Consider the following 24,847-nt stretch of genomic DNA (forward strand, 5'->3'; position numbering starts at 1 on the left):
CAAGGCTGCCCTATTAGAAAACTAGTGATAATTTTAATATAAACTAATTATTAGAAAAGCAATACAATAGTTGCATTGAACTATTCATCAAACCAAAACAGCCAGACAAATAGGACCACTGGTGTCCTATCATTTTGTAGAAAGGAGGTGAAAAATATGGGAGCTCCATTAGTGACACTAGTCAGATGACAAAATTCTTGAAATCCTAAAACAAAACAAAACACACACAACGGATTCCAGCACTTTAATAATGACTGAAATGGTTCAATACAAGCTGTTAATAATATGAAGCATCCATTATCCTGAAGATCCATGAACCTGTTTATGTGGAAAAGCTCAAACCATTTGAAACAAAGAGTCACTTTTTTGCAACATTTAGATGCAGTTTGACCATAACTGTAAGAATATTCAGTTTCAGTGATGGTTGTTACGTTGTTGATATCAACCATTATAACTCGCTTTAACAAAACAGGCTGGCATCAACTCACAAAGAGCAAAGACAAAAAAAAACTAAACTGACAGCAGACACTGGTATTTATAAGGATTTTGCATAGCAAGTGTAAAGCAGCTATTTCCATTGCCTGTCACACAGTTGTGCACAGGAGATTCAAAGGATGTTACATGTTGCATAAATGATCAGCGGACACATTTGATCTAGATAGATATTGCATAGGTTATCTAAAGGGGCACATGCATAATAGAAGACAGAGGAGAGCAGTATTATAAACTACTGTTCCACTGAAGCATATTATTATCCAGCATACAATGCAACATGACAAAACTTATGTAAGTCTTATATTTGCTAATTCATAACCATAGATATGTTTTATGCTACTCCCAATGCAGTATATATTTTATGTTCTGTTCCTTAAAGTTGGAGGAAGCCATACCTGGGACAGACTGCTGATTTTTGAACTCAACACCAGAAATAAACCCATCCCTGTACATTGCCAAAGCGACAACACTAACAACTCTCTGCTTAAGCTTCAACAAAAGCACACAGCAAAATAAAATTTTACCCACCTATCAAGCTGAATCAGAGCGACCTCTGCATCCTTAAGCAGGCCTTTCATTCTAAGAGGTCTCCAGATTTATATTAGGCACGCTCTTTGTCATGCAACCCCTTATCTCCCCTCCTCTCCACTTGTCCTGGGCACAAACAGGAAAGCCCATGTGCAAACAATTCAAGATCAAATTAACAACAAATGAATTCATCACAATTAATGCCCAGCTACCTGTTGCACATCAGCTTAAGGTTACTGATCATTTGCTGAAATCAAATTTAGATGTGAGAACACAAGTTTACTTGATTATTGTTTCTGTACTTGACTCCTTTTTTCTCTTTTTGTGACCTCCAGAAGGATAGCTCTGCTTATCCTCTCATCAAATTCCTAAACATTGACAAACACTTCGACCCAAGTGGGAAGCAGAGTCCTTGCATTATTTGAGGGCCCTTTGCAACATGTGTAGACAGCCACCTGGCTCTGGTGCTTAAAGTCTACACATTCTTTATCCTTTACCTACCCTAAGATATTTTTAACACCCAGGATTTAATTAACATTGCTCTAAAGTGAGTTGTGTGTTGAATGGATCTCCATTTTCCTTCATCTATTTTTTCTACCTTGTCAACAGGGTAGAAATTCTATTTACAATTCTTAGTCTTAACACAAAAAAACACTGATTGTACACTAAAACATTCTCCAAAACAGATTAAACTTAAAAGAATCATCTTTGGTTCTGTAAGATACATTCTGAAAAGATTACACAAACACTAATAATCTTCTCAACCCTCTCACTTATAAGCAGAGTGGAGCTGCAGACTGGAGCTGCATGGGTACAGTGCTCACTCAAATGCCTGTGCATACATACACACAAACATGCCTTTATTTGAAACATATCAGCAACCATTGTCATTAAACATTAGACAGTTAAGTCCAGTCACCACTGTTCAATAACTTTGAAAAACTGCAACACCCAGCTGTTTCCAACAAAGTACGCTATCTGGAAATGGGTCTGGCCTATTTGATTTAGTACAGATTAGAGCTTGGTTTCAGTTTGGTTCTTTTCAAATGGCTGTGTTTCCAAGACGGTTGGTTTATTTTAAATACAGTATACTGCCTTTTTAAACCCTCAATCTATGGCATAGAGCCGTTGGGTCTCTTCCAGAAGGAGGAAAGAATGCCATTTCCCACCAGGCTGAAACTTGTGTAGAGAACAGTGAGGTGAGGCTACTTTAAAATAGATCTAAATGATGTAAACATTTTATCACTGAAGCCCATATTTAGCATTTAAAGTGGGGCTATGTTGTACAGTACTCATTTCAATAAAGAAAGGCAAATACAAGTCACTATCACAATGACAAGTTGACACGTTTTCAAGTTCAACTTTTAACATTCATGGTATAACAGAATATTTTCATGCTATAAGGAAATATGTTTCACCTATTAATATATACTAAACTTTGTATATGCTACCTTTGGGACACAAAAATAAAGCCAATGCAGAAGTGCAAAAACTGCAGGTCCTCAAAAGGCCACTTTTGGTTCTGGTTCCAGAAGGGAGTGAAATTATCCTCTGTAGCCATCTTCTCTGCTCTTGACCTGTATGGGCATGCATTTTTATCTAACTTCACCATAATGCTGTGGCCAGTTTGAATAACAGGTGCCATTACAGTTGGTCTGTTTATGCATTGCTAGCTCACCTCAGCTCAACTTATTTAGCCTTTTACGAATCAGTCAGGAGCCAGATGTCAATGGCCACAATGTTCAATGAAAACATGAATGAATAATGTATACATTTCCAGGCAAGTCATAATAATGAGTGTTAAATGATTTACAGAGTTATTTACTTTAGCTGGAATTTGTGATTTACTGAGTCCAACTTTGATAACTTGGTACATTAGTAGTGTATGACATTAATAACACACTATGAATGTCATTAATACGTGACTTATTATAATGTCAAACTAATCTAAAATGAGTAAGTAAAATGTGAATATTTCTCAATAAGCTGCCATAAAAAAAGCATCTTCTAGCTGGCACTGATTTGGGATTTTGGGTATTGGTGATTATTAAAATTAAGTAATTAAGATGAACAGAAGGGACATTTTTGGCAATGGTGTTGACAAAGCTTTAGTTTACACATTTTAAACTTTATATGGTTGTATAATTCAGTATTTCTAAATTGTATGAATAAGCATTGCATCTGTAGTCCTACTGCAGTTTAAGTGGGTCCTTGATAGTAATCCTTGGTAGTTGACCAAGGATGATCAACTGCTCAGATTTTAGATTGAACTGAAGGTAGCGTGTGTGTGTGCGTGTGTGTGTGTGTGTGTGTGTGTGAGCGTGTGTGTGTCTGCCAGTCATGCATGATGTTCCTAAAGCAGGGGAGTGTGGGATCGTAAATAGACAAATCAACATTTCCCTTATAACCCATGGAGATTTCAGATGTTACTATGTCTTGTGTTTTCAGCAGAGTTTTCCTATGTCGGTGGCGGTCCATCATAACGGAGCATGATGTTGAAGGATCGGGCAAAGTTGTTGGAGAGGGAGCAGCTGCTGCCTTCATCCATGAGGGGCAGTAGGAAGGCTAGGAGCAGCAACGCCAGGAGAAGTAGCCACAGAGGAAGAGCCAGCCGACACACTCGCTGCAGCAAGCCAGGCTTCTGCCAGAAGAGGAGCATCACAGGGTTAGTGGAACACACACAAATGGATGTATAGCTAAAGTGTAGCTAGGTAAAACCAGAATGAATGACTGAGCTTTTTAAATTTGAAATTCTTAGTCCCACTTCCATCTCCCAATGGTAGATTCAACACAAAAATATTTTACGTTAAAAGCTTTCGAAGTTCCAGAGAAAAGACAGCTCCCTTCCAGGGTAGGCTTTTAATAAGAAAAATACACTCAGTGAAGTGACTGAAGCTGTGCTCAGCCTTACTCTAAAATCACAAACTTCTGCTTAATCACAAACTTGCACACAAGAGGGTTTGAAAATATGAGATTTAAATGCACCACTCCATGTGATCCTACGGGCAAGCAGATGTTAGCGAGACAGATTTCAAAGCTAACCAGCTTCTCTTTGGACATGTTAAAAAACAAAGAGCTTAGAAACTTTAAACGCTTGCCTCTCTCGTCAATTTTTAGACAATACAATACTTTTTTTGCATTAATAAAATGTGTGCTTCTGCAGAATATTTCTGTCTCCGAATTAGAATGGACGACAACAAGGTGACACTTTTATGATAACTGATTAGCTCAGAAGCAGAACAGATATTTAGAAATGTCCCTGTTTTTGACTGCAATCTGGCAGAACTGATCTGAGGTAGCCTGGTGAATATAGGGAATCTGAAAAATCACAAGATGAAAGCTGAAGAATCTCACCCACACAGTCAGAGACATCATGTACTATAGCAAACTGAGTCAGTTCAGGCCTCAACACTGTTTCCCATTTCTCTCAGACTTGTTATTCTGTGAATCATCTTTACCGCCTACGTCCATCTTTCACCTTCTGAACATTGCATCATCCAGCTTCACTGGCACTAATTTGTTAAACCAAACCAAGTTGGCTGCAAACATAAAATGCACTGAGGTCCAGCATAAAAATATTGGTACATAAGGAAACAGAAAGGAAAATCTTTATGATTCCTTGTGTTGGACAGTAGTGCAAATACAATTTGCTAAAATACATTATATACTGGCACATGGTGATAAATAACATGCACTTTTTTATATTTAATGTAAAAATTATAACTTCTATATAGCCACTGAAAACAAAAATGACACATGTCAGAGATAAATAATATGAAACAAAACTCAGCTATTCTTCTTTTTCTTGGTTGAGTATTACTTCAAGATCATGGGCCAACAAAAAACAAAACATTATTGTTTAAAGGTATTCCTCTGGTGGGGGCAGCAAAATATTTCTAAGACCATACATATACCCATGACCAAAGTGACCAGTCCTCCTTGTGAGAGGACAAAAAGAAACTGGTCAGGGTGGTATCAAGAGGTTGGTTGGAACATTTTAGAAGCTGGGGCATTTGCAAAAACACGTATCCTGACTCCAGTGTGTTAAAAACGTGTTACGGTGTTCTGAGAAAAAAATTGTAGGAGAGAAGAGAAGTATGTTTGGGATAAAACAACACATCAGCAAGAAAACTAACAAACACCAGCATCATGCATTAGGCCAACTATTTTTTTGGCTGGATTCATTCATTCCGCCATTGAATGACTATGGAATCATAAATAACTTTAAGTGCCAGTCAAATTTGACACAAAACCTCCAGGGGTCTGCTAGAAAGCGAGAGTAATGATAATGAGCAATAATCCAAAGCACAAATTTTGATGTCCAAAAAATGCTTAGGAATGCCTCAATCAGAGCCTTGACTTGAATCCTAAAGAAAATCTTACAAGGTGCAAAACGTCTGTTAAGATTTAGATTGAGGCTTATCAGAACAACTAAAGAAAAAGAAAACTATGATGAACTGTGGATGGATATTTACATTATATTTGGATATTTGTATAATAATGGTATTCATTTTACTGTTCAACTTTTCTCTTCAACATAAATCTGATTAACATTAAGCATTGTTCCTAATCTGTTGAGTACCATGTTATCATAAAGAAGTGAAAAAAATAATTAAAAAAAAAAACATGTATAATAAATACAAGACCCCAAATGGAAGGATGCCAGCACTTTATCTGTGCTAGTTGTCCTAAAGTTACCATGATTTATATAATGGCTGTAAGATCCCTACAAAAAGATTAGAGGATCTGTTTACTAAAAATGGGTCTTTTTGGGAATGTGCTTTGCAGTGAGATATTGAGAGAGAAAGACAGTCATGTAGGGGGTGTTGGCTGTGTGTTTAAAGGTAAATGATTGATGGAAGGGGATGTGAAACTAGCTAGTCATACCTCTACATGACAAACAGAGCAAAGTCACGCCTGTGTTTCTTAGAATCAACACAACCTCAACTGTTATGGTAGACTAGATACATGCACCAGACAAAGAAAGACAAACATATATCACTTCAGCAGTTTTAATCAATGCTGGGTATAACAGTGGTGCCTAAAAGCCCTGGCACTGTAATTCAATTTATAACCATGTTAAACAGAATTTCACAAAAGGCCTCTGACCCTACGGCAAGTGTAAGCTTACTACTGTTATTGCTCTCATACTGTGACCTTGACTCAATATAATCAGGAATGTGATGATTACATAAATACAGTATGTTGAATTGCTTGGAATAAGTTCTATTGCAATGTTTTTTTATATGAAAAAGCCAAAACCCAACTGTCAAAACTGGTTCTTTGTAAAACCCACCATTGCCTCGTCACTGTCACATCTCAAGGTAAAACACTTTTTGTATTTCCAGCCTCAAAACGATGAAGTGTAAGCATTTTAAACAAACCAGTTTAAAATGAATAAAGCTTTGCAGAAGAGCTGTTGAGTAGCTGGTTACATCAACAACTAAGCCTCTGTTGTTGTTTTTTTTGTTGTTATCCCCCAAAGCCCACAGGAGTCAACTTCGATCTCAAACTGCAGAATCTTTGTGGTTCCTAGAATTTCAAAATGTAGAATGGAAAGTAGAGCCTTTCAGCTATCAGGCTCCTCTCCTGTGGAACCAGCTCCCAATTTGGGTTCAGGAGGCAGACACCCTCTATTTTTAAGGTCAGGCTTAAGACTTTTCTTTTTCATCAAGCTTAATCACCCCTTAGTTATGCTGCAATAGGCCTAGGCAGCTGGGGGATGATACACTCAGCACATGTCCTCTTCCTTCTTCTCTCTTGCACTGAGCTCCTATCCTCACATTTCTTTTCTCTGGAACCGAGCTCCTGTCTTCTAATTTCTTATCCAATTTCTTCTAATCTAGTTTACTGTGCTATTACTGTATAGCATTTTAACTGCTGTGTACATCAGCAGCTATATTGTATTTGTATCATCATCAGATTCTACATGTACGCCTGTAGTCAAATAAATGTATCTATGACAGATGTATGTTTATCTCGTTCCTCCTGCTGTTCTCTTCTCTCTCTTTTCTGTCTCTACCTGGCTGGCCTTAGGCAGATAGGTCCCCCCATATGAGCTGGGATCTGCTCAAGGTTTCTTCCGTGTTAAAAGGGAGTATTTCCTTGCCACTGCTTTTACTTTCGATACCGTTCGTCTTATTCTTCTATAGCTTTGCTTAAATAGCAATCCCAAGATGGCAGTGCTGTGGGTTTCTTTTTGTATCATTTTATTTATTGTGGACATGGGCACCTTTACGTAACACAGTGGAATTAAGAAATTTTAAAGTCTACGGAGATGGACAAAAACCCCTACACAGTTATGTGCTCTGCAAACAGCAGCCTAAATAATGTTACACTGCCACCTTATGGTAAATAAAAGCACAGTGCATTTTTGTGTGACCAAGAGAGGCCAAGCTCACTATTATTGTATACTGTATGTATGTAAAAAATGTAGATGCTATTTTTTAAATAATTAAAATAAATAAATAAATAGATAAATAAAAACATGGAAATCCAGCCAGCCGATTGAGGTATCTAGCTTAATACTACCAGTATGAAACTGTGAGATATGTAGATATTAAATTTAAATAAATAAAATGAGGGTTGGTGACTTCATGACTTTTCACCCACAAGATACTAATACATTTCAGTTTTAAGGCAATTTTTGACCTAATGACCCATTACCACAGTTTGAAAAACAGTCTCTGTAAATACATACCACTCCATGTACAACTGATAACACAGGTGGATATGGGAATTTACACAATTGCAGTAGTCACATGTAAAATGAAAAATTTAACAAAACAACCGATATTAGCAAGGACAGCAACATCGGCAATGACTATGATCCACGCTGAATTAAGGCTGAAGCAGGGAAGGACATGGAGTGAACGGGGTTAGCAGCATTTCCAGAATTTCATACTAGTGTGAATGTTAAGACTTAAATGTGTTTTAAAACAAAAACATATTAGTGTGCATGAAGCACATTTAACATTTTTGATTCATAGAGCAAAAACCTTTAAGTTTGTTGTGATTTTTAGAGAGACTGAATGCCTCAAAAATTGTCAGCCTGCCTCTCACCTTGTTTGGTTTGGTCCTAGCCTTGATGGCGCCCACATTTTTAAGTTTCGACTTGTAGAGAATCCAACGGTAGCGAAGTTCCTCCAGGCCCATGTCCTCTGCTGATCCAGAAACAGCCTCAATGTCCTGACTCTCTTGGAGCAATTGCTGAAACATGTCCTGACCACAGCACACCCTGGCTCTCAGAGCCTGCACCAGAATACAAAATATTATTATTACTTTTTCTTTTTTCTTTTGGTGTGTCAGGACTATAAATGCTGTTGAGCTAAATCCAGCAATTTCACATCCACTTATTTATTGTTATTTAACAGTTAACAGTTATTGTTACTGTTGATTATTAAAATGTCCTGTATATAAATATATAAAACATAAAACACAGACTTCCAGGTATACTGGACAAGTAGTATCTATTTTAGTGTTCTATCAGTTCAAGGATGGCAAGAAACATTCTGTGCAACACAATTAAAATTGTACCACAAGAGGTCAGTGTAACAAAGATTTTGCTAAATTAACAGATAACATTAAGTAATATATACATGTTTCATATGTGAACAAAATACAGTAAGCTCACCTTACCCAGTTTGAGCCTCTAAACTAGGTGCGGCCTTAGCCCATTGATATTCATTTTGATCACAGTGAAGTTAGTTGGTCTACATATTTGCTGACTTCATAACAGCCTCATCTCCACAAATACTACTGAGGACCTGGACATATTGGTCTAGCATTCTACATTGGTGTACTTTAAATAGCACTATAAACTGTAGCAATAATAAACTGCTAACAGTTGCGAAATGGTTTCTTTTACTGTGCTTGTTCTAGTTACTTTAATTAAATGCAATGCCACACTAATTGAAATATCACCAGTTGATCAAACTTCATAATCTCTTAAACAGAGCCCAGATTAATTTGTTCTTACAAGTACAGTTAGTCCCTCGAAGTAGGCCGAGAAAAGTCTAAATAAGAGCCAGCACTTTGTACACGTATACAGCAATGTTAGGTAAGACACTTGAAGAAAACAGCTACAACTATTGAATGAAGAGGGAATTAAACATCTTGAATGTTCAAATGTTTACTGAAACTCACCTTGAGCGTGTCCTGTCTCATTTTGACATCTTTGGCACTCAGCGTTGATTCTTTGGTATCGAGTAGCCCTGAGAGAAGCTCATTCTCTTTGCACAGCCATTCCTCAAACTCCTTCTTCCTGGACTCGTAGTGTGATTTACTTTCCTGCAAAATGCCAAGGAACTCATAAAAATCTTGTACAGACTAAACAATCAATGTAAACGTAATTTTATAATCTGTTCTGCCACATCTTTTTCTGTTTCACATTTGTCACTTTTCTCCTGGTGTATTAGTTTGTTTTCCAGGCTTACAACCTGGTAATTGGTGGTCTGAAAACTGCTGCACATATGTGTAGTTTAGTTGCAAAATTAGACAACAATATTAGTTTTGTTTGTTCCTTTCATCTTACTGGTCTAAACTGCACCAAATCATAAAAGCAATGTGAAGATCAGTGGAGATCAGATAAAGACCGTACACTGTTACGGTTAAATAGACGTCTAGATCCATGATTCTTGAGTCGCCTTTGATGGCCAGTTATATGAGCCAGATCCGAATCTTTTTTTTCCACCGCTAATAATAACTAAATGACAGGAACAACACAAGTCGCACATGGAACGGAATAAGCTAATTGGGTTTTTTTGTAATAGACCCGCTAGTACAGAAATCTGTGAAAACCTCTAAGGATTTTGATTAAAATAAGTCTTATTTATTTCTAAAGACACTATGTTATTTGTTTTCCTGAAAATATGGTAGTATTGTTTAAGTATTGCTTTTGATACAGCAACTGTTTTGCACTTAAGGAAGGTAACTGGCAATCTTTATTTGTTGTGAATAAGAGCAGCTTTTTGTTGTAAAGGCCGCTGCTAAAGGCACACTATTTTCCTGTTGGTTCCAAGGTGGAAAATATAATGGATATATATTGTATAATATAATGGAGATAAATTAGTTTGGTTACTTTAATTAATGGATACAGACAAATACCTTGTTTAAAAGTATGAAGTAGCCACACAGTGAGAAATATAGAAATCCTGAATGGGGAAAAAAATGCATCGAAAATCGTGATAATCGCAATAATCGTGATAATCGCGCTAATCGTTGAATAACTGAATCATAGCATCCTGAATCATAATCGAATCGTGAGGTGCCTTCGATGGCACATCCCTATTATGCATGAAAGAGCTGTAATTCCTATCCCTTCCTCCAAGTGAAGCTCAGAGTCTGCACTTTGAGACCATCTAAAACAACAAAACTGGTTTAATGTCAAGACTTACAACATATTGACCTAACTGTATAGCGACAGACAGGCATCACTGTGAGAGCAGTGCGAACAGCATGGAGATTTAAGCCATGCTGCTATTGATTATGTTCCCTTACCCCTACTGGCTAGTGAATAATCTGCAAGACCATATACACTCATTGCTGTCCAGGGCTGGGTGATATATCTATATAAAAAATATATCGATATATTTTTTAATGTGATATGGAATTAGACCATATCGCATATATCGATACAGTTCAAATTTGCGCTGTGATCCTTGCTCCAGGCAAGCTACTGACCCGGAGCGTCTGCACTGCTCCCCACGAACCCGCCCCTCCTCTTTCATGCACAGAGGAGGAGCACAACAACGTCTGCGGAGTGTGCGACAAACGACAACAGGCTTATCCTGAAGTAGTGCACATAATTGCTGGTTCAATCAAGCATGCTTAAAGATAGTGCTCCCCAAGTTTGTACAGTATATACATTGTGCTACCAAGGGAAAAAATACACTGGACCATGTATATTCAAATCTAACGCATGCATATAGAGCAGTAGCCCAACCACATCTGGGTAAGAATCTTGCCAGAGTGCACATTCTAAACTTCAGGACTATTTTGCACGCACAGTATTTTTGAAAATCTAGATCTTGAGGAATACATAGAGACAGTGCATTTTCACATCAAGACCTGTACAAATAAGCTATAGACAGAAAATGAACAGTTCTTTAAAAAAAGATTACCGTTGTCATCAATGACTTCTTGGATGAGTCTCCCCTGAACCGCATAAATGCTCCTTCCCCTGCTTCCGAGTTGTCTTCTTTGGAGCCCATTCTTCCTTCCTCACCATAGCTGGCCTGTGTGGACAATGCTACTCCTCTGTCTTCATCCACGACACTGCTCTCCCCTTCTGTTGACTTATCACTCTCAGGTCTTCCAGTAGTAGAAACTCCCTGGTTTCCTGCTCTTCTGTGAATGCTATTGTCAACTGAATCATTTTCATCTCCTTGATAGGAGAGACCACTGTATTTGTCATTTGCCAATATGATGTCACGTTCCCTATGGCCCTGAATCCACCCAGCCTGCCCTGTCACTGCACCCTCTCCCTGGTCTGTCTGGTCTGTGGAGCTGTTCAGCAGCCTATGAGAGAAAAACAGGCAACTTCAGTGTTCTCATAGCTCACCAGTTTGCTTACTAGTTTGGTTTAATACACAACAACATACTTTTTCTTACCTTCATACAGTGTTTTCCTGACACAAAATGTTAAGCGGTAATAAACTCAAGGTCAGAAAAACTCACTGAATTCCTTCAGTGAGATGTCATATTAACAAGATGGTGTACTGCCACAAGAAAGAGCATTGCAAGATCAACATCAACTTTGAACATTAACTTTGACCCCCAAAATTTAATAAGTGCACTTGCATCCAAGCGAACAATTATGCCAAATGTTAAGAAATTCCATAACGGCATTCATGAGCTAATGTGTTCACAAAAAAAGGCCCAGACAACAACATTCAATTTGTTATTTCTTTCTGGTACCTGTGAAGGTCGAGGCTCATATTGTGCAGTCTCAACCATGCGTCTTTTATGCGCTTCAAGTCTCGCCGAATATGGACCTGTCCCTCGCCTGAAGTCTTCTCCAAAACTCCCTGACCCTGGACCTCCAACTGCTGCAGATGAAGCTCCTTCTCTGGGAATTCCCCCAGTTCTCTCTATAAACAGATACAATGAATGAAATGAATTGAACTCAGATGACTATATGTGCAAATGGATAGTCAGCTTCTGGAAGATATATGGTAGATGCATGCAGTACATTTTATTTGAAATACAAATGGCCAAAAGAACTCCACACACTGCAACTCAACGCACTGCAACTTAACTTGCTGATGTTGTGAGTTTTTGCTGGGGTTGTGGGTATTTCAATTGCATTTCCCTGTTTGGTTATGTTGTAAGTGTTTTGTCTGTTTGTCGATATGTGATTTTTTCTAAGTCGCAGTGTGTTGAGATATCTCGGCCACTGTAGAAATGAGAGCAAATAAAATTCACTCTGTAAGGGTTAGCAAAAATAAATATATCAACATCAAACTAAACCTTTAAGCACAAAGGTTAAAGAACACACACAGACCTCAGCTTCATGCTGGCGGCCCTTTATGCTCCACTCTCCCGAGGGGCTGTGGAAGGACTCCATCTTCTGCTTCATAAACATCAGCCATTTCTCTAGGTTCAGCAGGCTGTCATGGAAGCTTTCATGGTCTTCAATGTTCTTTTTACTCTCAAACAATTTTGCCTGAATATAAAATAAAATGAGGAACTGAATAAGCATCAGGAAAACACTTGACATCTCAAATTGAATAGTGAGCAACTCAGTTAAGAAAGGTTAGTTGCTTATTTTTTTATCCAGATATGGTAATGGTAAAGAAACCAAGGTAGTAAAACATGTCAACCTCTCCCAGCCCACACATGCTTCATTGATCTTTTCAGTGGGTCTTGGTGACCGGTTGACTAGTCAAAAATAGTAAAAGAAAATGAAACTATTGGCATTCTCAAAATGCCAGGCTGGAATTGCAGATAAAGAGCTGACAGACATAACATGCCAGATTGGATTGCAAATGGACTGGAGCCTTGCATATGCAATAATTTTGCAATAACTATAGGTAAATGAGGAGAACCTTCCATAGTATAGCTGTTAAACAAATACAAACTTTGAATCCTCACACAAAGAGGAAAGAAGCTTACAGGCGAGTTGTGGCAGAATGGTTGAAAAAGCAGATTTGAGGCCACTGGCTTATTCCCTTTACGTCCACCACTAATCCCCTTTTTTTGCATGAATGGATGGGTTAAATGCAGAGGACGAATTTCCCCCAAACAGTCTACTATGACTTTAAACCATGGAAAGACTTGTCAAATATGACTCCTTAACAGTTTGTTTGTTTTTGTTCAGGTCCAAATGCTCTGGTTAAAATAAGCACTTGTATGTACATACTGTGCCATATTCTGTAAATATCCCAACCCTGTACATTCTGAACACAACTGTATACAGTATCTGTCTGGCCACTGAAAGGTTTATTGTAAGAACTACTGGGTTATCCCACAGGGTCATTAAAACCAGGGTATCACTGGACTGCCAGCCACTCAAGGCCACTCAAGGTGTAAGTGCTTCAATTAAAAAGAATGTTTCAGGTCTTTGGAGCCTGCTCCTCATCTCTGCTTCACATCAGGGGCTTGAAGCTACATAAGCAGATAGGAGAATAACACAAACACATCCCAGAACATGTTGGTTGAGCTGCATCGTGGGTTACTACCTATTGTTTTTAAAATATCGACATTGTGAGTCAAACAATAATACTAGGGTAGAACTGAAATGTTAAATCAGTGGATTTTTTTAAAAAAAAGTTTTTTTATAATTATTTTTTTTATTTCAATATGAAATACTGGTTGAGGCTTCACTGATGGTCACGGGTGAACTGATAAGTAAGAGACTTTCATCACTTACATTGACTTCCTTGTGCAGATGCTTCCATTCACAATAAATCTTCTCAAACTGAGTTCTGTTGCTCTGACTGGAGGAGATCAGACTCTCCAGTGCCATAATTTGGCCTTCAAAGTCCTCTAGATCCTTCTGGATTACCTGAGGACACACAGGCACACATACAATGTTAAAGAATGCCATGGAAAATAAAAGACATTAACACACCACTGTGGTTCAATGTATACTACTGCAGTGTGTTCATAATAGACAACTTTAATTGTATGAATAATCAATAATCATAGATTACACTTTACTTTCTAAAGAAATATTGTGTTAAATTATTAACACAATAATGAACTTTGAAGTGCGTAAATAAATGTGGCTTCAAACTTCAAATAAATCATCCAAAAAGTGAGTACTGTTTAAAAATTTGCTGTCAATGTGTAACAGGTTTTTGATTGTGATGAAGACAAGGACGTTTGATTTTAAAACTGCATTTCCAAATATTATATTAAAGCATTGTGTATTTCAATATAAGGAGTCCAATTCTGCTGTTTTGTGCATTGCTGTTTTGAGGTCTGTTCTGTTTGATGATGCAAAGGTCAAGGGAAAGTGAGTGCTTTTGCAAAAACTTTGGGCTTTTTCGCCTATCGAGTTACTGCATTGTGAATTTGGTGTGTTTATTCAGTTGTTATAAATAAATAAAGTTATTCTTTATTTTCATCTTTTTACAAACAGTGTGAAGTAGGGATGTACCGAATATTTGGCCACCGAAGATTTTACCCGAAAACTGAAAATGCACTTTTGGGCCATTGAAGACTTTTATCACCGAAATAACACGGCCGAAACAGGATGTTGTGATGACGCAAGCAAAGACTGCAGTCAGCACGGGCTTTTCCGGAAGGGCCAACATGTCTGCGGTGTGGACGTATTTCAATATATAAAGTATTATATAAATATTATATAAAGACCCACGGATAGCGTACAAATATGCTCAGTCTAACCGCACAGTGGATCAATGCTGATTTCCAGCTGCAAAAAGCTTCTGCTCCATTATTATTTAATGTACACATGAGTGGGGTCTAGTTAAACATTTTATTTTGAATTTAATTTAATTTTATATTGTGCATTGTTGGTGTAGCGACTTCGCAAATCCAAAGAGTCGCTGAGAGACAGAAGATGGGCCCTATTGTCTGATGCGCTACAAAAAATCCACTGAGACTTTGAAACTAAGTTTAACCATTTATTTACGAACAAAAGATAATCAACTCATGATAACGTGCTCTAAAATATAACCAAAAATACTCACAGTGATCAAAGAAAATTAGTGGTCAACAAAAAATACAGCGACCCACCCGCTCTCTCTCTCTCTAACCAAAAACTAACAGGTGAATATCAACTAATATACCCGCCCATAAACATATGACTCGCTATTCCCCTAATAAATATAATGACATAAACGATATCCTAATATACACAAAAACCCAAACAATATCCCTTAACCTTACTATTAAGATGCTAACCTTATACTAAGATATTAGTGTCAATGTAACCAGCCATAACCCTAACAAGCTAAGGTATGAGATCTTGGTTAAAGTTATCTGAGGGATCAAAGCTTTTGTGGAGCTTTGAGACTTTTGCATGGTATTTTCCCTATTGTACCAATCTTTATTTCTCCTTTAAATATAGGCATGTGGATATCAGTTCATCTTCTACTCGACTTTAAGTCTTTACAGTAACAGAAAACCCTAGCATGTCTCTGTATAGTGTTTTATGTTGTTTCAGGTTGTGTTTTGTCTTTTTTTATGTTTAAAGTGTAAAATGAAGTAAATTAAAAATAAATAACTAAATGAAATGGAAAACTTAAATAAATTAGTGTTTAGTTAGTTATCGATTACCAAGTTTGAGTTTTGACTGACTTTCGTTGTGACCTTAATCGAATTAAAAAGAGCATTTTCCCTGATACAATAGATGATGTATGATAATCATGGAAGCCACAATATGACAATATACACAAAACAAGTTGTGTGGCCTGGTCTGCTATTAAACTCACCTTGAACTGGTCTGACTGGCTTCTTTTGGTAAGGATGTCGGGCTGGAGGCCATCAGCTGCCACCAGTCGATCACTGAAACTGGCCAGTTTGGAGTTAATCTGCTCAAAGGCATCACCCAAGTCCTTGGTTCTTGAAATCAGGCCCTGTGGAGAGGAAAATATTATCTGTCATTACAGAAGTGATACTCAGAAGTGACTATGATTATGAATTATGAAGTTCACATTAAAATTAAAGGTAAAGGTGGAAGGACGCCGATACCTCTAGCCTGCTCTTCCTCTGCAGTAGCTGGGTGTGCAGCAGCTCTCTGTTCCTAATGGCAGTGCTCAGCTCTCCTTGCAGACCATCAGATCGCTCAGGACCAAACACAGAGTCCAACAGGTCCCTCTTTACCTGCAGCAGGCTGAAACGCTCTTGTAACTGGACGCTGTCCTTCAGGAGACGCTAACACAGAAGGGAGAAAAGGACAACACATGCATTCTGTAGTCTGTACTGTATTTTGAACTTTTAGTCAATGCCTGATCTCTAAATTATCTGTATGGGTGACCAAGGCAAAATTATTGCATTTCCAAATGAAACACAGTATATACAGTTAATTTTACCATATTATAATTATGGTGAAACAAATGTAAGCAAATAATACTATACATGGACATTTACTTTTCAACTTCAGGGAATCTCAGAATTTAACACAGAATTTTCTGATTTTTGTACTGTGCTACAGTGATTATTACAGTGATGCAACTCATACACAAGCTTTAAATTTATTTTAAAATAGACATTAATTCAATGATGTGGAAAGCATGTTCTACTATTTTTGTGATTGTGACACATTTCCTGATTATACATTTTTTCAAACCATTTACCTCTATCTAAAAGAATGAGGAAAGATTCTTAACTGCAATTTCAAAACACCAATTCAGAGTGAAATGATCTGACCAGCGTCTCTGACGTGATACCATCAACAACTCTGGGTTATCCCACCAAGTCAAAAACAAACGTCATACTAATTCACATTATGGATATATTAAGCCAAGTAAAACAATACGTACTTAACATCATCTTCATGACCAGTTTATATACCAGTTCCTATTCCAGTTGATATGTTTCCTGGTTTGGCTGTCAAAATCAGACAACTGGGTTTTTGGGGGAGGGCAAAGTATGTGTCACTCCACCGCCATCTAATTTTGCCATGGATTTAAATTCAAGAATGTTGTTTGTCCCCCTCATTTAACAGAGAATCAAAGATGACTGACACCCACCAGCATTCTGTACTTTGCAGAATTTAGAAAGTTGGAGTACAGGGAAAAACATTCTTGATTTGTCCTTTTACACACAACTTAAACAGACTCCAGATGTATTATGTGTGGAATGCCATGTCACTGCTCTGTCTCTGGACATAGCATTAAAAGCCTGCTTGGTTTTGCTTTGACAAACTTTGCTGCATTTGCTTGTTCATTCAGGCCACGAGTCAGGCTGGTTATTCAAATTGTAGGCCAAACAATAGGACTTAGGTGATGTAAAAAGTAAATAATCATAGGATGTAATCAAAGGGCGTGATTTTAGCGAAAATTCTCAGGCTACTGTTAACCCATTTAGGCCTAAATACTCTTCTGTAAACCCCCTCTCAAAACCTGAGGTTTTTCAAAATATGTCAACGCTTACTAAAACCTTAATTTCTCAGGCTCTGTAGCAGATAAAAACATGAGATAAAAAACATTTGACAGCTTACTTCTTTGGCTTTCAACTTGACTGACTTGCTAGGGCATAATCTTTAAATGCATTTTTTTTTTAAATCAATAAACACCAAAAATTTTGAAAATTTTGAAAATCAGTAAAGATCTATTTTTTCAATTACTTGGTCAATATCACTTCCTTCACTTGAGTCAGCCATGACGGATCGCTAGCATGGTGTTTAAAATTTTCGACCAAAACATACTCCACGTGTAGGCTTATTTCGACCAATCACAAAGCGTTTTATTAGTCACATGAGTTTAAAAAAATCCCTAAGCATCTCTGTCACTCACCCCAAGAATATTTCAGCCAATCACAGTGCATATAATTGGCCATGTGCCTCGAAAAAGACGACAACGCTCAAAATGACACAGACGCGTTTGCCGGCCTTAATGGTAACTACGCACAGATGCGCGATCGGGTCTTAAAGGTAAACACGCACAGATGCGTGATCCGGTCTGAATGGGTTAAAAAACCAATGCTAAATTCATCTCTTAATAGTTTGACAATCAATGTTTTCTTGGTCTTAGCAAATGGGCCAAACTGTGGGAACAAACATATTTACTCGTTAACATTTATGAAGATATGAATGAGTAAAACTATCCAGTGGTTTCTGAAGGTAACCTGCTTGTCTTACCTCTATGTTCTGGACCAGCATGGCAGTATGGGAGAAGTCGGTGACCTCAGCAGAAGCCTCCAGCACCTGTGACACCTTGTGGCTCCACTGAGCATACACCAGCAACGGATCTTGAAGAATGTTTCTCAGTCCCGACTCTGACTCTGAACACAGTCTGGTTGCTCGACATTTCACACTGTAACATGAACACAGACTATTACAAAAGAGAGATTTGCACAGGAAGGACAACAGTCCTTGCTGTAATAATATAATTAGTGTTAGAATTAACACTAACAACTGCCCAGTGATTGTTAATTGTGGTGACTTGGTGGTGTAGTGGCTGGCCTTTCGGTGCGTAATTTGCATGTGTGAGCTTTCTCTAGGTATACCAGATGTGCTCGTTGGCCGTAGGTGTGCGTGTGAGCTTGAATGGTTTGTCTCTTTGTACATCCCCTGTAACATATTGTCTAGACGCCCATCAAGGTGCGTGACTTTAAGGCCTATAACTTTTGAAATATTCACCCAATCCTTATGAAACTTAGCAACCAACATTATAATATGCTTGCATACAATCATGCCAAGTTTTGTGAAATTCATGCAGTACGGTCTATAGGGGGCGCTACTGGTGACTTATGCTTCTGCGTCCCGCTCAGGGACAACTTTGCCACAGCATGGAACCATTTATGATCGCTTGCGATCATCTAGTTTGTCTTTCTTCTTTTAAAAAAAGCCCCAATTCTCATAGTAACTGTAGTCAGCCTATGTCAGTAACGACAGATTCCTCAGTGTAGCCAGGATTAGAAGGACATTTTTAGTTGACATCCAACACAAAGGACCAAGGCCCAGTGTCAGCTGGATCATCAACTCTGGAATTGAAAGAATGAACCACTGAGAGCTGCTGTTGATTCACCTGGACTGACTAATGGTGCGTCTTGGAGTTCTGAAGAGAATCAAGCCTGTAACTATGATCACTTAGCAAAAATCACTTAATTTCAGCTGTCTTGTGACCAGAGTGATGTCCACTTAATCCTGAATTTGTAACCTTTTATCTTTGAAAAATGACTGATTAGTTTTCCCCTAATTCCAGTGTATTAGTAACTTAATATGATAGGCCTAGTTAACCTTTACCAAAAGCAAGTATTTATTTAGTTTAGTATAGAAATGATTATTCTTAGTTCTGAGAACTGAGGGAAATAAGGAAGCACACTTTAACAATCATTTGCATAATGATGTGACTATGATTTACCAGCTTTTGGTTTTTTAAAGTTTTCAAACAGCGGTAACTCTGCATCACAAACCTCTGATGCTCTTTGACAACAGCCAAGACATCATCAGAAAGATGGCGTGAGTCCCCAGAGAATCTGAAGAGTTCTTTGAGCTGGGACTTAAGATGTACCACTTGGGATTCCTCCCCTGCAAGAGTATTCCTCACACCCTACAAAACACAAACATGAAAAACAAGTAATATATACTCAAGGAACAACAGCAGTAGATTTGATCAGAATCAGAATATTGTATTAATCTTTCAAGGAAATTGTTTAAAATAAGGGCTCATCCAGGATTTGAAGCAGGGACCTCTCGCACCCGAAGCAAGAATCATAGACCAACAATCCACCCACATAAAGGCCACACTCAGCTACTGACATGGTCTCATTACATAATTCCTACATAAAAGCCATATTTCTAATAGTAATTCGGAGTCAGATAGAGCAAACGTCTATCGGCTATTGTAGGTGAAGAATAACAGAAATCACTGCATACTGACCGCAGAGTGTGAAAGCAAATAAATACCAATACTAATCTTAATATACTTAGCAACTGTCACTAGCAACAAAACAATTTCCTTGAAGGATTAATAAAGTATTCTGATTCTGAATATAATCGCTCAGCTAAATAAATGAATAACATGTAGAACAGCCTCATACACAAATTCAAGTTATCAAGTTATCAGCTAAGTGTATTGTGCTCTAATGTTAAATGACTGATTGCGTCAGCATTACCTACTTCTAAACAATTATGAATTACAACAGACTATGTTTAGGTATTCACTGAGGATCCAACATTAACATGTCAGACCGTGAGAGACCTATTAGATATGTGTTACCAATGTCAGACAAGTATTGTCCTTAAAACCAAAATGACCTTACTTGGAGTAGTCTTGTCTAGTTTACTGGTCTAGAGGAAAACTCATCTCAGTGACATTACAAAGAAATTACTACTAAATGTGACTAAATGCAAATACAATAAAAGCTCAACCAATGACCATGCAACGACATAGATGCCATGTCAGAAACCAAACCAATGAATATCACTGTTGATGATGATATTAACAAACAAATGAAGTGATTGAGCATGGACTATGAACATACATTTTAAAAAAACAACTCAGGTCAGGTATATTATTGTTTATTGCTTATGATCTGATGGGACCACTGGTGTCCTCCACCAGTGCCATAAGGAGTTTAGGTGGTGAGTGTGTTGGACCAAGCAGTTTTTCCAGAACACTGTGTGGTATTTTCAGATGGTCAGATTGTTGTTGTAACACCCCTTGTCCCACACTTAATCATGTGACACCTTCCAGGCCATTTGCATACTTGTGTATGGGTTTGGCGGATGGGAGTAAATGTGGTCTGTAGGAGAAGCTGTCTGGCCAGTTTGGTGAACGGTCCCATTCAGTCAACTTGAAGGTCTCATGAGGGGAACGAAGAGCCCTTTCAGGCTTTGAGTGTGGATTTTCTGATTGGAGGTGGGAACAAGAAAAGTGGCTTTGGCCATAGTCTGCTGTATCATTTTTCACATGTAGCCAACACTTATTGTGGCATTTCATTTGGAAGCTGTGAGAATGTAGGCCAGGTGTTGAAAGTCATGTCTTGTGTATTAGCCTTTTTTGCTTTTGGATGACCAAAGGTTTTAGACCCAAGGATGGTGCACTGAGCTCCAGTAGTTTGGGGAAGAGAAATGGGCGAAGAGACAAAATGTTCACTTACTGTCTAATATATCCCCAACAGTTAACAGGTACCATGATACCAAGACAAGACATCACTTGTCAGTGGTCATATCATATCATGGTCTCTTCAATGTATGACTAAAACTCACTGAACTGGCATCCAAAGAAGTGGCAAAAATAAACTGACTACAAATAAACAACCATAACAATAACCAGTCATAACCTGGAATGATCTCAAGCAGAAGTGATGAGGTGTGGGGAAGGTGTGGACATCAGTATGCTGTATTTCAGTACTTAGAAGTGTCATCATCTATAAAAGCATAAACTGTGTTTGTCGTCAGTGCAAAACTCCTTCTGCTTTGGGGTACTGTTAGGTAGTCCTTCAGTCACTAAATATAGCAATATATGGTCTGGTGCTGGTCCAATAAAGTTTTTTGAAGATGTCCTCAGTGGTGACATGTTTTATGTGAAATTACATAGCTGGTTATTATAATTTCATATTCAAGGGTAGACATAAACCTTGAATTATTTTTTTTAAGTAAATTAAAAATAAGTTATGATGACAGAATAGCAGAAGAAATAATAAGTAGTATTAATAAGTAGTATAACTGTCCTGCACCAACTGTAAACTATCATACATTCACTGACTTTTATGAAATTTCTGACATGTTTAATAAACTTACCGTGTATTTCCTCCACTGGCCCACCATCTGTTCTTCAGTGTGGTCAGCGCGTTCCCTGGACTCGTGGGTCCCCTTCAGTTCCTGGTCCAGCCCCTGCAGAAACACCCTCAGACGGCCAATGTCTTCTCCCAGCTGCTGGCACCTGGCCATGTATTGACTGTGGGAGTCCAGGCTGGAACGCAAGCCCTCTTCTGCTTCACACAGGCCCTGCCTCAGCCTCTGCCAACCCAGCCTCAACTCCTCAGCCTCCTCTATAACCATGCCCGCCCCATCAGGAGACGTGCTGGCCTTGACAGCATCCGCTACGCCTTCAATATGCTGCAGGGTTTTCTCCTCACAGGCAACGCTGTCATCCAGAGCCTGACACATTTGGAGACAATATTTTGATGCAATAATAATATTGGTTGCAAGTACTTGTCTATAATATATTTATGACTATTACATTAAAAAAAACAAAAAACAAGTCCAGTTTGTAGTATATAAGTGACATAGCAAATTCATCATACTATACCGATTGATTCATGTAGGGCAAAATTATTAGAACACTTGGCATATTTAAGAGGTTTCCGTTGTATCTGTTGAATTGACCATTAAAATACAGATAAAAACGAATGAAACATCTACAAAGTCATTATTTGCTCTATAAAACATAGAATAGAGCAATCATAAGGAAATTATGTCATTTTCCTTCCAAAAATCAAGCTAGACCTATTTCACTGTCAATGTCAAATGTGATAAAATGAGTGTCTCTTGCCAACAGTTAAACACAGGGGGAGGGTAGTATTATAGTTTGGGGTGTCATTATAGCCTCAGGAACAGATGACTTGGTGACAGGTGAACTGGGTGTTGTTTCATTGGGCCTGGAAAAAGACCCTAAACATTCTTCTAATTCTTATTGCCAAAAGTACCTGTGACAGAAGGAATCTGCTGGAAGACTGAAAATTACAGACTGGCCCTCAAACTCAACCTCATCACGTTCTCAAGAAACATATTGACACTATGCCAGAGAGATGTGCTGGCATAATTGTTGCAAAAAGGTGGACACATCAAATCTTAAAGTTAAAAATGGATAAAAACAGTAGGACTTACTTCTGATATTTGTTCTGCTCAGAGCAACTATCTGCATGTTTCATGAACACTATGAAATGAAATCATGTTTTGGAGGCAAAAAAGGTAAATATTTTCAGATCTGACAGGTGTTTTGGCCACCACTGTATGTTTACAGTACTCGGCTGATTTATTTTAGCATAGATTCCATCAGTATATCAATTACTACATCAACAGTGACATTTATGCTCTCACTTTGTCCTCTGAAATACAAATTACTGCTAATATTTTCTAATTAATTCCAGTTACATCTACTTTTGCGGATTTTCTGAACTTGGTTATATTACTATTAATAAAACTCAACATGTCATTCAAAATATTTCAAATTGAAAGTCTACTAAGAACTAAAACAGTTATGCAAATAGTTGTCTGACTGTTATGCAACTAATAATATTCCAGACCCTACCTTTACCTTGTTCTACCTTTCCCACATTTGGAATAACAAAGACAGGTTTTGAGATATGAATAGGGCAACATCCAGTGATGCCAAACTAATTCAGTTTCTTACTTGTAAGGCTTTGAGCTTGTTCTCTGCTGTATCCTCCCTCTCCATCAGATCAGTCAGTTCTTTAGTTTTTGACAGCAGCCAGGACTGGAACTTCTGAACACAGTTTTGGTAGTGTTCGTGCTCCTCAACAGTCTTCTTAAGCAGTGACAGGCGCTCCTAGCACAGCAGGAAACACATCCCATGGTAATTTATAGTACTGCACTGTTCAAAAACGAATGAAAGTCTTTCAGAACACATTACAGATCACATTTGGGGAATTGAAGGAGGATCCTGGATGTGAATTTGTATGTCTTACACTTCAACTACAAGATTCTTAAGTTCATTAAGCAGTGCACTACAAAACAAGACCACAAAGATTACAAAAAAAAAACCTCACAAGTAGGAAGTGCTTCCAGAGAATATCATTCCATTAAAACTCGAATCACAACTTTCCCAATTGGGGTCAATGAACATGAACACACCAATGTAAGCATGGACAGATGTTGAAGTGTGGTTAAATTTGACATTTTAAAAAAGAAATTGGGGAAAGTAGCATTACCATTACTGTCTCACAAATGAGATCTGTCTGTCTGCCTGTCTGTCTGGGTGGCTTCCTTCACTAGGCTCTTTCTGGCACGACCATGCTCACACATGCGTCATATTCCTTCCATTTGCTAAGGATAGATTTAACTGAACTCCTGCATAGTCAGTGACTTCCATTCTTTTTGTATCCCTTCAATCCCTTCAACTTAAAATTAACACATTTTTGTCTTTTATAATATTTCTTTAAGACCTCATGTCACCGCTCTCAGTAAACTTCCACTAGTTTTGAGGCCTTACTGATGTTATCGCTTTTATCTGTTAATTACTATTATTATAGTTTGATTCGTTTTTGTGCAGTTCTGGATGTTCTTGAGACAGATACATATTGTATGCCTAAGCTTTGTTCAATCAAGGTCAAGACAGATGTGGTATGATGTCTGTTTATTAAAGTTGTTTCATAAACTGTTTAGTCATTTTTTTTTTTCATTCTGACACCTTTTGTTCCTCTGTTTTGTGATTCTAACAAATAAAATATACAAATACAAAAGACCAGACAGTTCTGGTTTTCTATCTATATTTAAAGCTTTTTGCCAGCTTTTTTTCTCTTCATCGTGTAACTGTAGCCAGCAATACCGATTAACCAGTGACTGGACCTTCTACACAAGGTGTGAAACTTTATACTACAGCCAAGAACCATTCACTGCAGTCAGATGATCACAATTTCACTAACTACTTGCACTAACTGGCTGTTGAATTAGTTCAGTCACTTTCAAGAAGATGAATATTTGCAACAAATCACTTATTTTAAA

General features: G+C 37.9%; 1 protein-coding gene across 2 annotated transcripts in view; it reads right to left on the reverse strand.

Moving 5' to 3' along the window:
- Positions 1-230: 230 nt before the first annotated feature.
- syne3 (spectrin repeat containing, nuclear envelope family member 3) overlaps positions 231-24,847 on the reverse strand; it is a 35,728-nt gene continuing 11,111 nt past the window's right edge. Inside the window, exons 5-17 of one of the 2 annotated variants that reach the window (XM_084569024.1) lie at positions 23,517-23,672; positions 21,902-22,261; positions 19,570-19,706; positions 18,293-18,467; positions 16,183-16,365; positions 15,924-16,067; positions 13,895-14,029; positions 12,527-12,688; positions 11,941-12,113; positions 11,145-11,541; positions 9,169-9,312; positions 8,086-8,274; positions 231-3,661 (exon numbers count right to left, since the gene is read on the reverse strand). In XM_084569024.1, coding sequence (XP_084425150.1) covers positions 3,482-3,661; positions 8,086-8,274; positions 9,169-9,312; positions 11,145-11,541; positions 11,941-12,113; positions 12,527-12,688; positions 13,895-14,029; positions 15,924-16,067; positions 16,183-16,365; positions 18,293-18,467; positions 19,570-19,706; positions 21,902-22,261; positions 23,517-23,672 — 2,535 coding nt within the window. In that variant the 3' untranslated portion in view covers positions 231-3,481. Of the gene's footprint in view, positions 3,665-8,085; positions 8,275-9,168; positions 9,313-11,144; positions 11,542-11,940; positions 12,114-12,526; positions 12,689-13,894; positions 14,030-15,923; positions 16,068-16,182; positions 16,366-18,292; positions 18,468-19,569; positions 19,707-21,901; positions 22,262-23,516; positions 23,673-24,847 lie in introns of both variants that reach the window. The other variant, XM_084569023.1, reaches the window with a different exon arrangement.

The sequence above is a fragment of the Chelon labrosus genome, assembly GCF_963514085.1.
Source record: "Chelon labrosus genome assembly, chromosome: 20".
NCBI classification, from domain to species: Eukaryota; Metazoa; Chordata; class Actinopteri; order Mugiliformes; family Mugilidae; genus Chelon; species Chelon labrosus.